General features: G+C 35.0%; 1 protein-coding gene across 2 annotated transcripts in view; it reads left to right on the forward strand.

The window, feature by feature from the left end:
* Window positions 1-13,687, forward strand: part of LOC106151450 (zinc finger E-box-binding homeobox 2) — a 62,989-nt gene that overhangs the window by 20,811 nt on the left and 28,491 nt on the right. Inside the window, exon 1 of one of the 2 annotated variants that reach the window (XM_013524704.3) lies at window positions 395-957. The exons of the other annotated variant lie outside the window; for it this stretch is intronic. Coding sequence (XP_013380158.2) covers window positions 864-957 — 94 coding nt within the window. The 5' untranslated portion in view covers window positions 395-863. Of the gene's footprint in view, window positions 1-394; window positions 958-13,687 lie in introns of those variants that run through there. 2 annotated transcript variants of the gene reach the window in all.

Raw genomic sequence — 13,687 nt, forward strand, 5'->3', positions numbered from 1 at the left:
GTTGTTGTTGTTGTTGTTGATCTGAGGTCAGTTTTAAGACCAAAACTTGACTTTATCAGGTGACATGCCAGCTTAAGAGGTGTCACTTTCTTTTTGTTATGAGGGAAGTATCCTGTATTTATTAGGCATTTCACTTTTGGAATAGTTCAAGTTGGTGATTTTAAAAGGTTAGGTAACTTGCATTTTGAGTGATTTTTAAAAAGTGAAACAAGAATTTATCTTGGGAGAAAAATACATGTTAGAGCTCTTTGTACAATCATTATGACGTTTCTTAATTAGCCTGAAGTCAGTAGATTGGTTAATCTATTTTCATCTGTACCTATTTTACCACCTGTCAACCCCTTTATGAAATTCCAGTTGGACTTGCCCAGGACTAATCAAAGTTATGTCTTGCCTTGTGATGCTTCATTTACATCTGGTTCTCTGACTCAGCACCTGAGGTTACAGGAGTCTCTAGAAGCAGCAGGGAACTCCAGGTTAGAACCCACTGTAGTGATAGACAGAGAGAGACTTCTTTACTGAATCATTCATTCTGATTGCCATATTGTTCCTTGAGTACACACCAGGAGCAGAAGCTGCAGAAGTCGAGAGACAGATAACTGACTCTAGAAGTTTTGGTCCAAGCTGATTTTCTTTTTTGTGTGCCGCGTTGTTTTTTATTATCATTGAGTGAGCCGCTTGAACTTTTCCAGAAGTTGAGACAGACTTTTATTTGTGGGAAGCAAGATACGGTTGGAACACAAGTGAAGTATTTCATTGAACTTTTAGGAAGTTGTTGAGTCAGACATGAAGTGCTGTGTTCACAGTTAGGTACGCTGCCAGTGGTCAGTGACTTTATCATTGAGGGCCAGGTTTTGTGGACAATGTTGCTGGAAACCATCGCATCCAGACTCCCTTCTGCAATGATCCACCCTCGTCTGCTGCAGGTTTTGGAAAAGATGGACGTTTTTTCTCCAGGTAAGACAGATATAACGTGAAACTTTTAAAGGCGGTGATAGCATTGTGAGGTTTTTCATATTGGGTGCATTTAGGGTTAGTGTGAACTAAGAAATGGTTAAATGTTTGTGATACATGATTTTTTGTTTTGTTATTTTTTGCTAGTCATGTTAATCTTGGATATTACAAACAAAGTGTTTTAGGCAGTGCATAGATAAGCGCATGTGTATTAGATATTAGTGGTTACAAAGGGAAGTAATATGCTGAAATTCATGATCAGGAAGTTTTTGTGGGGTATGAACTTTACACATGTACCTTCACCAATTAGATGGTGCCGTTTTGCCTGAGCTGAAATGTTCCCCAACTGTTCCTGGAAAGAGGACCCTGTTCCTGTTTCACATCCTGAAAAATAACTTCCAAGGTTAAATTCTTCATAAAACAACTGTGCCATCTATCCTGGCTTTGATAAATATTTGGCAGTTGTCCTTTTTAGTAAGATAGAATGATGGCTGACCCTGTTTTGTTATGTGGATTTTTATCACCCTAGGTGTCACTATGTGAGAATTTGTTTTTCCTCTTATTCTGCGTAAATCATGTGGTAGCTTCCTTGGGTGTCAGTTACCCAACATTTCGTCAGGTGTTCTACCCCAGCCCAACCATCCAATAGTTAATCATCTCCTGTCAAAAAATTTTTAAATTACAATTTTAAGGAAAAGACCCAAGTAAAGGGAACATAATTGAGGAGTCACCCACTGTTAACTGAACAGCCACACCTGTCACGGAGCATTACGCGCCGTTTTTTATGCCATCCACCTGTCCTCCATGTTGGTTCCATTAAAAACATCTTCGTGCAAAAGACATATTTCCCATGAGTTTCTGAGATGTTTGCGCCGTACCTCACTTCCGAGGTATGTGGTTGGGGTATGTGACATGTGTGGGAAATGACTACACAGGTAGAGAGCCTGCACCTTGGAATTACTCAGTTAGAAGGAGGTTTTGAGGAGGGGAGGCGAAGTTTAATTGTCTTGACTAACGCACAATGTGCTAATCATTGTTGAATAATTGTTGAGTTTATTAAAATTACTTACTTGAAATTTTGGAAGAAAGTAACTTTTGAAAAGTGTATTTTTCATTGAAATTTGCCATATTATGTTAGTTTCATTGTATTTTTTTACAAATTCAGGATAGAATTTAATACGAAAGGTAATCCTCTGGGTTATACCTAGAGAAAGCATCTGGCTAAGGGGGGAATAGTTAGGAAATAACATAATTTTAAATTATTTAAGAGCCCTTGACATAGATTATCCAAGTGTGTTTTTACAGTTGCAACTGTTGTAATTTTCAGCTGTGGTAGATTGGCTAGTTTAAACCATCTAAAAAGCCCCACAAGGTTTATCTGAACTGGAAGAGGGTTAGTTCCTTTTTTTCTGCTTTCCTAAATAATAGCATTTAACAGTATGGACTCAATATAAATTTTTTCAATTGTGGAAATTAAACTTATTTTACGCTACACATGTGCCAGCTGAGCAAAGGTTAGAAAAGTCTTGAAATTTAATTTAAACCAATTTGTCAAAAATTGAACTGCTAAGACCCCTATGAAACATATGCTTGTTCTGCTGTTGTTTGGTGCCAAGTTGTGTGTAAAAAGTAATAAATAAACCAACATTTCTGAATTTCTTAATATGGTCATGAATGTTTTGATCCCATAAAATGTAACATGCTGTCACGATGATTGTGTTGAAAAGTTCAAATTTGAAAGATTAATGTTTCTGTTTTAGATTAAAATTTCAAGAGGCATGGTTCATCTTTAAAAATATGTTAATTTAATTACATTGACATCTATGCGACAAAGGATATTACAATTTAGATTATAGGTTCTTAAAATATTTATAACAGCAACTTTTCATTTTTAATATGTTGACAAATAATGTCAAACTTAAATTTTCATACTTAGACAATATTGTAAAAAAGACCTAAGACTGGAAAAGAATAATGTTCATGAATTTAATCTTCTATTTGCTAACTTAAGTGAACAGCTTCCTTTTGTTTATTAAAAGGAAAATTACATGAAAGTCTCTAGTCCACATAGTTCAAGTAACAGCTTTAATTCAGTCTAATAAAACGGACTCTCTCACTCAGAGAAGCAGGTGCTGAGGAATTTATTGGATGTTTGTACAGGGTAACTGACCACTGGTCAGTGTTGTGGTCAAGCATGTGTTCTGGCCAGGTAATTAGATCTCTGGCACCACCTGTAGACACTGACTAGTCCCAGGAGTGTCTGGTTAGTACTGGGGTAGATTTGAACTGAATATTATTGGACACTGTGTCTCCCTTCCTATTTCACATATTTAGATAGAATCGGTGTTTGGCTTTGTAGAAATAAAGCTAATTATATCAGGTGTGATGGATAAGATGTTCATGTTTTCTGCTTTTGGTAACCTTTGACCTCTTGATGGACCTGGACAGGGCAGTGCAATCAGGTTAATTTGGTTTGGCAGAAAAGTTGCCACTGAAATACTGTTAGCAGTCTGGGTAGTGTAGCAAGGGAAGCTGTACATCCTAAAATGCAAAGCTAATGAGCCAAAGCTGAAGCACCTATGTAAAATATATTTAGCAAGTTTTATGTTTGAAAAAAAATCCTAATCCGTGAAAATGTTTAAATATGCAATTATTGCATTTTTAACACTGTATTGAGATTTTTATCTTTCTAATGACCAGTGCCCCCCCCCCCCCCCCCCCCCCCCCCCCCTTGAAATGTTACTCTGTGGAATACCAAGGCACCAGCCAATTGAAGTGTTAAATATAAAATTTAATCAAAATAGATGTATTTAACAGGTGCTCTTTCCACTGCTGTCTCACCTTTTGGATCAGGTTTTGACAAAGGTATTCTAAGACACACCCCTAGCTCTTTGAAATTGAAAACTGGTGAAAGTTAGAACTCTGGGATTTCATACTGCTAAGGTATCATCATTCTGGCATCCTATTGATTTCAGATTCTCATCTTCATCTACAGTTTAGGTTATTAACAAAAGAAAAAGTGAAAATTTGATAACATTCCACATACAGTAATTTATTGGCCCCGAAAATACCCTTCTCATCTTGAATTGTTAATGAATGGATCAAGATCTTCACTTGGTATTTTCTGTCCAGTGAGTGATAGTCCATGAGCCAAAGGCCAAAAAATCCAATTTGGCTGCACCCCCCGTCAGGCAAAGGTTTTATGATTGATTCTTGTAGTTTAGAACCTGAATTTTTCATTTCTGCTTGTTTCCGGCTTGAAAAAGTGTCCGTTTGTACCGGAAACAGGCCAAATCCAAGATGGCCGCCAGTAAATTCATGTGTCAACTGTAAATACAAAAATTGATTTAAAAGTTACTTAACAACTTAATATTATCAAAATTTGCACTGATCACAAGTACTTTTGCCTTCTTTGATTTTTCAGGCACTTTACATTTTTCAAGATGGCGACTGAATCCAAGATGGCGGCCATTTTCCTTACTTTTTGTGAAAAAATACAAATACCTAAATTTGAATTTTTTTTTATTAACCAAAAATTAGGAATATTTTACATGTTTTGATGTATTTGAATAAGTTGAAGTCTATATTTTTAATTTTTACCAGTTAATTTATCACAAAATTGTACATTTGAACACAGATGGCTCTAATCCAAGATGGCCACCACATAAAATGGGCTTTTTGTTTTGATATGTCAACAAGCCTTTCTCAGTATAAAACATCTCAGACTACTTAATGGAGGATTCATTGCACAGGTCATGGTATGAAATGTATGACTGAATAATTTAAATTGTTTTGAGATTTTGTTCAGGGTATAAAAATCCAAAATGGCCGCCAATTTCTGAATTCAAAACATACATTATTTTGATTTGCATGTTAAAAAACATTAATTGAATAATAAGTAAATTAAAAATATTTATTTTTTGATAAATTTATCTGTATTGAAATTTCATTTTGCTTCTTAGACACTTTATTCAGCCAAAAAGTGGTTAATTTTTCTTCATTTATCATGATTCCAAGTTTGCCATTGATAAAAATGAACTGCACGCTACCCGTATGGACAATTCCATATGTTATGAGCCTTACGTAAAAGGCTATTTCTGAGCTTTAATGTTGAAGTATGGAATGGAATATATAACTGAATGATTCAAAATGCTTTTAGGCTTGTAGTTTAGGGTTGAAAAGTCCAAAATGGCCGTCAATTTCTGGATTCAAAACAAACGACATTTTGATTTGCATGTTGAAAAACATCAAATTGAATAATTAGCAAATTAAAGATATTTATTTTTTGAAAAATTAATCTGTATTGCAATCTCATTTTGCTTCTTGGACACTTCATTCTGTCAAAAAGTGATTATTTTTGCTTCATTTATCATGATTCCAAGTTGGCCATTGTTGAAAATGAACTGCAACTACCTGTGTGGACAATACCACGTTGACAGCCTTACTAAATTGCGTACACAATATTTCTGTACTTTTTTGAACTTATTTTTAAATTACTTTTTATCCTAAATAACTTTTTCTTTGAATTATTTCAAAGAAACTTTCTCAGATTTTTACATTGCAATTAATATTCAAGATGGCTGCTGTTACGTACATTAAATATGCTTACTTATCTGATTCATTACTAATAATATATATATAGAGAGAAATTAAAGAAACATTATTTTAAAACCACTGTGACGTATATCTTTAATGTATCTTTAACATCCAGGCCTTTCGTGCTACTTTGACCATTCATATTTCCTTAAATTCATCATATTTTACTTGATTGCCATAAATCAATGATGGCTACAAATGAAAAAGAGTTGATTATATCGAGTTGATTATGAACGAAAGCTTTATGTCTTTCTAGATTTCAAATTGAATGTCTTTTTCATGCAATCATTCATCTACAGTATTGTTTAATTCAGTTCAAACTTTTGGAAGGCTACAGAATTGAACAAATGATCCCTTCTGATTTTTTGCCCATAAATTCTCTGTACGTAATGAGAAAAAATCAAACTGCATTGAAAATGAATACAGAAGGCGTAATGTACGTTTTTGATAAAACTCAGTTAAACTGTATATATTGCAGACTCCTTTTTCCTATTTTGGTATGATTTCGAAGCTTTCTCTATTTAAAATATTTCAAATGTTTCAAATTTGACAGGATATCCAAGATGGCAACCATACTACTATTAACTGTGAATTCTTACCATAAGCCATTCATGTAAATAAAAAAGTGAAAATAATCGAAATCAAATGTTAATTCTAAAAAGTTATACATTTAATTAATTTGATTGAATTCCAGTCTCCTTTTGCTAGTAAGTAATGGCCAAAAACATCAATAAAGCCAAGATGGGGTGCTACTGCAAATGATTTTCAAATAATGGGGCTGGGACAATCATTACGTCAAATATTTCTTGAATACATAATTTTAAAAAGTTAAGACTTTATTAAGAAGTTTAATTTTTTTTATATTTTAAACCAGTTTCATGTCTACAATATTCAATATGGTCACCACTCAAGTTAAGGGTCTTATGCAGCAATGAATGTCTCAATTTGGTATCCATAGTCTTCTAGCGTCGGATTCTCTCATGGCTCATCTTTTCCATGTTTTATAAGCAAGTTCTGTTTTAGAACCTACAAGCAAGGGAGGTGTTACAGGGTTTATGTCAGTATTTCATGGTGATTTTGCTTCAAAGTCTGTTCATTTTGCTGTAGCGAGTTGTTGACCTCTTTTAGTCTTTCTTTGAGAGACAATTAGATTTATTCTACTTTGCTCTAGATAATGTTTACTCCTTTGCCAGTGTGTCACTGTGTGGAATTAAACAGGCTGCTTTTGCAAGTTTCAGTCCTTAAGTCTCAACCGTGGTCTTCCTCTGAGATTGCTACCCAAAACCAATTGGTCAAATAGTACAGGTGACAGCTGTTTTGGGATTTTGCTATGCAACATTCATCTAGTTCACATGTCCAAGTCAACTTAGTCTTCTTTAGCACAGAAATGCCTGTTTAAAACTTCTGTAATAGTTACTCTGGCTTGCCTGATGATGCCAAAGGTTGTGTGCAAATTAACACCTTTGTTTTAAGAGAGTGAGCCTCTTTACGATCAACACCTAGCAGAATGTGAGAAATCGTATCCCTACTACTAGTAAGTCCCTTTTTTGACTGAGATCCTGGCTCTTTCGTCAAGCTTGACAGGGAACTTTCAACAAGCAATGTACCAGTAACCCAAGTCCATTTGAAATGTAACAATAGAAGTGCTATCATATGAAAATTAAATTTTACAGCCCACCCCCCATATAACAAACTATTGATCCTTAAGTTGTAAATGATGTACGTCACTCTTGTTAGGGCATTTTGGGCATGCCTTTTGTCTGCAATATTGAAAATTGTCATTTTACTAACCTATATAGTTGCTGCTGAAAAAAATTGCTGTCCCTTGTGTGTTATGCATCAATTTCTGTTCAAGAAAACGGCAAAGCATTTGAGATTCACTCAACCTTATTAAGCACAGGCATATATATATATGCATGTATAAAATTACGAGTCAACAGTGTGTTTTCATCCATGTTTACCTAAAATTCATTTTTGTTGGTGGCCATCTTAGATTTTTTTGATGATTGGAGCTTAGATAATTACTTTTTGGAAAAATTAGATTCTAAACAGTAAAAGGACACTGCAGTTTATCAAAATATAGTCTTTAATCATTTGCCCATCATTCAATTTGATGCTTTTCAACATGCAAATCAAAATGTCGTTTGTTTTGAATCCAGAAATTGACGGCCATTTTGGACTTTTCAACCCTAAACTACAAGCCTAAAAGCATTTTGAATCATTCAGTTATATATTCCATTCCATACTTCAACATTAAAGCTCAGAAATAGCCTTTTACGTAAGGCTCATAACATATGGTATTGTCCATACGGGTAGCGTGCAGTTCATTTTTATCAATGGCAAACTTGGAATCATGATAAATGAAGAAAAATTAACCACTTTTTGACAGAATAAAGTGTCCAAGAAGCAAAATGAGATTGCAATACAGATAAATTTATCTAAAAATAAATATTTTTAATTTGCTAATTATTCAATTTGTTTTTTAACATGCAAATCAAAATAATGTATGTTTTGAATTCAGAAATTGGCGGCCATTTTGGATTTTTATACCCTGAACAAAATCTCAAAACAATTTAAATTATTCAGTCATACATTTCATACCATGACCTGTGCAATGAATCCTCCATTAAGTAGTCTGAGATGTTTTATACTGAGAAAGGCTTGTTGACATATCAAAACAAAAAGCCCATTTTATGTGGTGGCCATCTTGGATTAGAGCCATCTGTGTTCAAATGTACAATTTTGTGATAAATTAACTGGTAAAAATTAAAAATATAGACTTCAACTTATTCAAATACATAAAAACATGTAAAATATTCCTAATTTTTGGTTAATAAAAAAAAATCAAATTTAGGTATTTGTATTTTTTCACAAAAAGTAAGGAAAATGGCCGCCATCTTGGATTCAGTCGCCATCTTGAAAAATGTAAAGTGCCTGAAAAATCAAAGAAGGCAAAAGTACTTGTGATCAGTGCAAATTTTGATAATATAAAGTTGTTAAGTAACTTTTAAATCAATTTTTGTATTTACAGTTGACACATGAATTTACTGGCGGCCATCTTGGATTTGGCCTGTTTCTGGTACAAACGGACACTTTTTCAAGCCGGAAACAAGTAGAAATGAAAAATTCAGGTTCTAAACTACAAGAATCAATCATAAAACCTTTGCCTGACGGGGGGTGCAGCCAAATCCTTAAATAAGGCCTTTTTTCAATTTGGCTCATGGACTATGAGCACACATCAGTTGGCAGTGTATAGGGGGATTAACATGGATTAAGTTGGGGATTATCCTTCACTTATCAGTATTGTACCCACACCTGTAATGGTCAGATAGCTTACTTCTTGGTCAAATATCTTCCAATATCGGTCACTATTGACATACAGTGGTGAATTAAGAAAAAACTGGTGTTTGTAGCCTTATTTTCTTGTATTAATTCAAAATTGATTTTTTAAGCTATGTAAAAAGCAAAGGAAAATATTTAAGGATGGAATTATAGTTTATTTAGTTTCATTCCTGCAAATGATTAAATATTTTCTTAGCTATAACAGCACCAATATATATTCACAATTCATCAATTTAATAATTATGTCTCAATAAAAAGATAAAATAAAACATAAGTTGAAGAATAAATAGCACTTTATCCAGTTCTGTGTTTTTAAAATAGTGTTATTTTGATAACTGTATCAGCACCATTAATTAATTTAACAAAATGTAACACAAAATTACATTTCTTACATGGATTTGGACCCTGAAGAGGGTAAACTGCACATCCTTGAGCTGACCTTTTATAAACAAAACACCTTTTAGGCAACTTCTCCAGAAGGAAAACAACCAGTTGTTTATCTTATAATAGAACAAACTTCAATTTGGAGACATGAAGGTGTTTGGATTCCTTTTCTCCAAGCAGGACTTGGGGGCACAGTCCAAATTAGAGTGATAGTGAGACATGAAAAAATTTTACTTGTGAGACTCTTTTTTTTGTGAATAATTCAATGTTACCTCTGTTTTTCATGTAGATGAATATATTAAAATTAGAAGAAGTAGCAATTAAGATCATAAGTTTTAGATACTTTGATGAAAAAAAAAAAGGTAAAATGCTGTTTAGCAGTCCTTGTGTCATCGTGTATGTGACTTTTCCTCTAAACTTCTTAGAAAAAAATCCCCCTCTAGATTTTTAAACCAGAATTCACTGGCTATTTGTGATCTTGCATTGTCAATCAAAGTTTGGAATCAAGAGATAAAGGAGAAAAGAATGGCAGAAGTTGTCCTCCCAATCTGGTCGACAGATTGTCCAGGCTGATCAGATGGCACGTCTGATTGATTCCAATCAGTGCGTCCATCTCTCCCCTGTCTCTCTGTCTAAGCTCCTAACTAAGTTTCCACCTTCTGTGAACCTTTTTATGTCTTAATCACCTGGCTTTTGCTCACCTGAGTTCAGGTAATATACAGAGCCCAGGGCCTGGTTATCTGTCCAACGAGGCCCTGCCAATGCACTATCAATGACAGGTGTTTTCTATCCATTCTCCTGGCAGGTCGTATATCTCAGCTTGATCAGGTGAGGGATAATGAACTGCCAGTGCCTTTGTACAGACACCACCTGTGCTGTTTGGAAAATTCTTCGATATAATCTTATTATTCCTTAATGTCTTAGTTCCATCAAGGTATATGTTAATTGGGGGTTGTCCAGGCTATAGTGGTATTGTATGGTGGTATTGTAGAGAGGTGTATAGAGAGAGGTAGAGAGCAGATGACGGGAGTTCGGTGGTCAGATGGTACTGGACAGGTGACCTGTCAACCAGAGGTGAAGATGTCTGGAGGTCTGGGGAGATGTCTGCTCAGATCAGGGTCATATCAGTTCAGTGACACTTTCTAAATTCATAGTCATCTATCTCTTGTGTTCCATTTTGGTTTTATTTATTTATTTTTAATTATATGATCATTGATAGTTATGTTATCAAAGAAGTAATAAACCAGTGCTAGTATGAGTGAGAAATGTTCTTGACTTCTTAAAGTTTTTTCAAAAAAACATTTGCTTGATTGATTCTCAATTTGGAAATTCAAATTATGTTTCCCAAGGAGATAGAGAAAAATTTATATAAAACAAAAAAAAAAAATCATCTTTAATAATAAAACCTGAAGTCATTCTTTGTCTTAATCCTTATGTCCAATCAACCAATCAAAATAGTCAAAGCAGTGGGCCTTGCTGCACTTTAGGAACCCCCTAACTTCTCATTCATTCATTTAGTCATGTATTTTTCCCTACTCAGGTAGAGCTCAGGTAGTACAGTCAGAGATCACGGCCCTAATCTCCCAGGCACGTGCCATCCATCAAAATTACGCTTGAACAAAGACACTATCGCTGCTCAGCAAACCACAGATACTACCTCTAAATCACAGGTGAAGCAGGGTTAATTGATTACCTTGTTATCACACTTACCGTCTCGAGATAGTCGCGTGTATGGCACACGAATGCCACTTAACAAAAGGCGATCACTCAGGTGGATAATGTGCCAGTCACAATACCTGAATGGCTAATAGAGGTAATTAAGTCTCTTCACTGGGTCATTTACTAAATGGCCTTCCTATGATCTTGGGAATCCTAGATATGATTTGTTATGAAGTGTCACGTAATGATCGCAGATTTTCTTAATGATGGGAATGTGAGGAAAATTGCATAGATAGGAATTAAGGCTATAAAGGTAGCCCGAGGGTAGGAAAGTGCATTATTGCCAGGTTCTTTAGCCAGAATGAGAAGTGATTTATTGCAAAAGCTTGTGTAACATAGTTTTCAAGAATTCTGAATTAATAATTATTATAAGCACTGCTTTTTAAGCTAAAAGGTACTACATCAGCAAATTATAAGATAAAACCAATTTCATGTGTAAAAAACAGCCCTTTGTGAAGAAAAAAAAAATTATAAATGAACCCCAATGTATAAATTGTCTGCAAAAATCAAGCCAGCAGTTGTAGAGTGTACCACAGAGATAGAAACCTCCCACACCTGACACCTAACTCTCATGACTCTACCAGGGATATCAACCTCGAACGCTGCTCATTTACAGTGAGGCACACAGATAAGCGATGCGCTCGTGTCTCGCTTAAGATGGAGGTAGGGTAAGATCAATAGACTGTCTTAGCATGAATGGAAACACTGAGATAACCAAGAAGGCCTGAATTGGAAAGTGAGATTTTTTCACCACAGGGAGAGTGTACTCTACCTGATACTGCCGTCTGTAGGGAGACCTGATAGAATAATCCTAGAGAATGGTATGAAAAGATAAAGGGGAAGGATTCTGCTGTATTGAAAGATATCCACTCCTACACAAGCAGACACGTGTATTGTGTTAGAGGAAAATTCTTGAAAAGCAAGTTGAATGAGAGAATTAGATTGAGAAAATTAGATAAGAGGAGGTGGGAAAGATGTAATGTAAGTCAGGGCAAGAAAAGCAAGACAAGCTTGTAGTTATTTAAAAACAGCTCACATAAGGAGAGGTTGAACCTGGGACTCATTGTTAATCAAGTCCTCTGCTCACCCCCCTCCCCAAATTCCCCTCCCCTGGACTCGCCAACTGTTTCTAGGTAAATGATTGTTGATGAGCTTCCCCTTTTGCTCTCACCCCATTTGACTTATTTATCTTACATGTAGTTTCTACTGAATGTAGCACAATCTACTCCTTACTTTATTAACCCCTCCACACACACACACACACACACACACACACACACACACACAGAGAGAGAGAGAGAGATGTGCTAGGATTAGAAAGTGTTCTGGGACTGTGTTCCACAGTGACCATATGACCGCGGTCAATATCCATTGTCTTGAGTGATTAGTGCAGACCACAGGGATTACCAGGCTTGAGGTGCACAGATGACAACTCCCCTTAATAGATTGCTTATTAAATCAATACATTAAGGACTCTGACCCAGTATAACATGTGTTCTCTGGCAGTGGGGCACTTTATCTTTGAAGAATTTGTCTCTTTCTTTTTTTTTTCAGTGGATTGCATTTTTCTTGGGTGTGACTAGTATGGTGTTGGTGGTAAGGATCACATCTATTTTATGTGAACCTCTAGTTGTTTTGCTTGTAAGAATAGGAATATGCATAACATAAATGATGACTAAGGAAATGTGATTTGTTGTATAGTTTTGTTCAGTTATGTGTATATCATATATGATTATCTCTATATGCCTCAAAGGTTTTGCACAAAAAAATTGATGTTTTAAAATTGCCAATTTAAAACTGGCTGTAATGCTGAGATGGGTGAAAGTTTTCAGGATTATGCCCGATTTCAGGATTATCAGTTTTTACAACTTTTACCCATGTTTTAAATATACTTCTTTCAAAAGAAAAAGTAAAAAAAAAAAAGATTACCAAATATACTTTGCAGTTTTTGACCTTTTAGCCTCCCATTGAAAAACAAAGAAAAAAATGTTTGGCAAAGCAAAAAAAAAAAAAAAAAAACACCTTGAAAGACGTATCTGCAATAACCCCTGCAAACTATGCGACCATTTAACACTGCTAAATGTGCAGTTCCACACAATGTCCATTACCTTGATGGGGCAATTTGTTGAACAGGGTGTTAATCAGAATCCAAGAATTCATTACAGTCCCAACTGCCATTAAGGTGCTCCTGCATGTGTCAAGGAACTCCCAGAATGTTGGGATACCAGGAAAACGTGAACGGATCGGTGAATTCCAGCTGCTGCTTTCCTGGGATGTTTTGTATGATTTTTAAATTATCTTTGAACTAACGTTAAAATTTGGAGGGTTTTTTTTTTTTTTTTTTTTTTTTAAGTTTTTATGAATACGTATTTTTGAACAACTTACGGCAGGAGTGTCATTTCCAGAATTAGAAAAAAAAATAGTGCACATTGACGTGAATTGACAGTGATTATAATACACAAGTCAGAGTTATATCACACGCATCACATTTAATTTGAATGATAATGTACATTTTTGGCAGTGATTGCTATTGCATAAGGATGATATCATAATTCTTCAACTGTTTATGATATCCCAATTCAAAAACATGAACTCCAAATCGATGCTGATCTACCTATTTCCCCACAGTAAAGCTATTTCACAATTATGAAAAGTAGCAAAGTTTGTATCACGACCCAGAAAGCCTGGGGGA

Source organism: Lingula anatina, chromosome 7 (assembly GCF_051362555.1).
Source record: "Lingula anatina isolate TDL-2025a chromosome 7, LinAna3.0, whole genome shotgun sequence".
Taxonomy (NCBI): Eukaryota; Metazoa; Brachiopoda; class Lingulata; order Lingulida; family Lingulidae; genus Lingula; species Lingula anatina.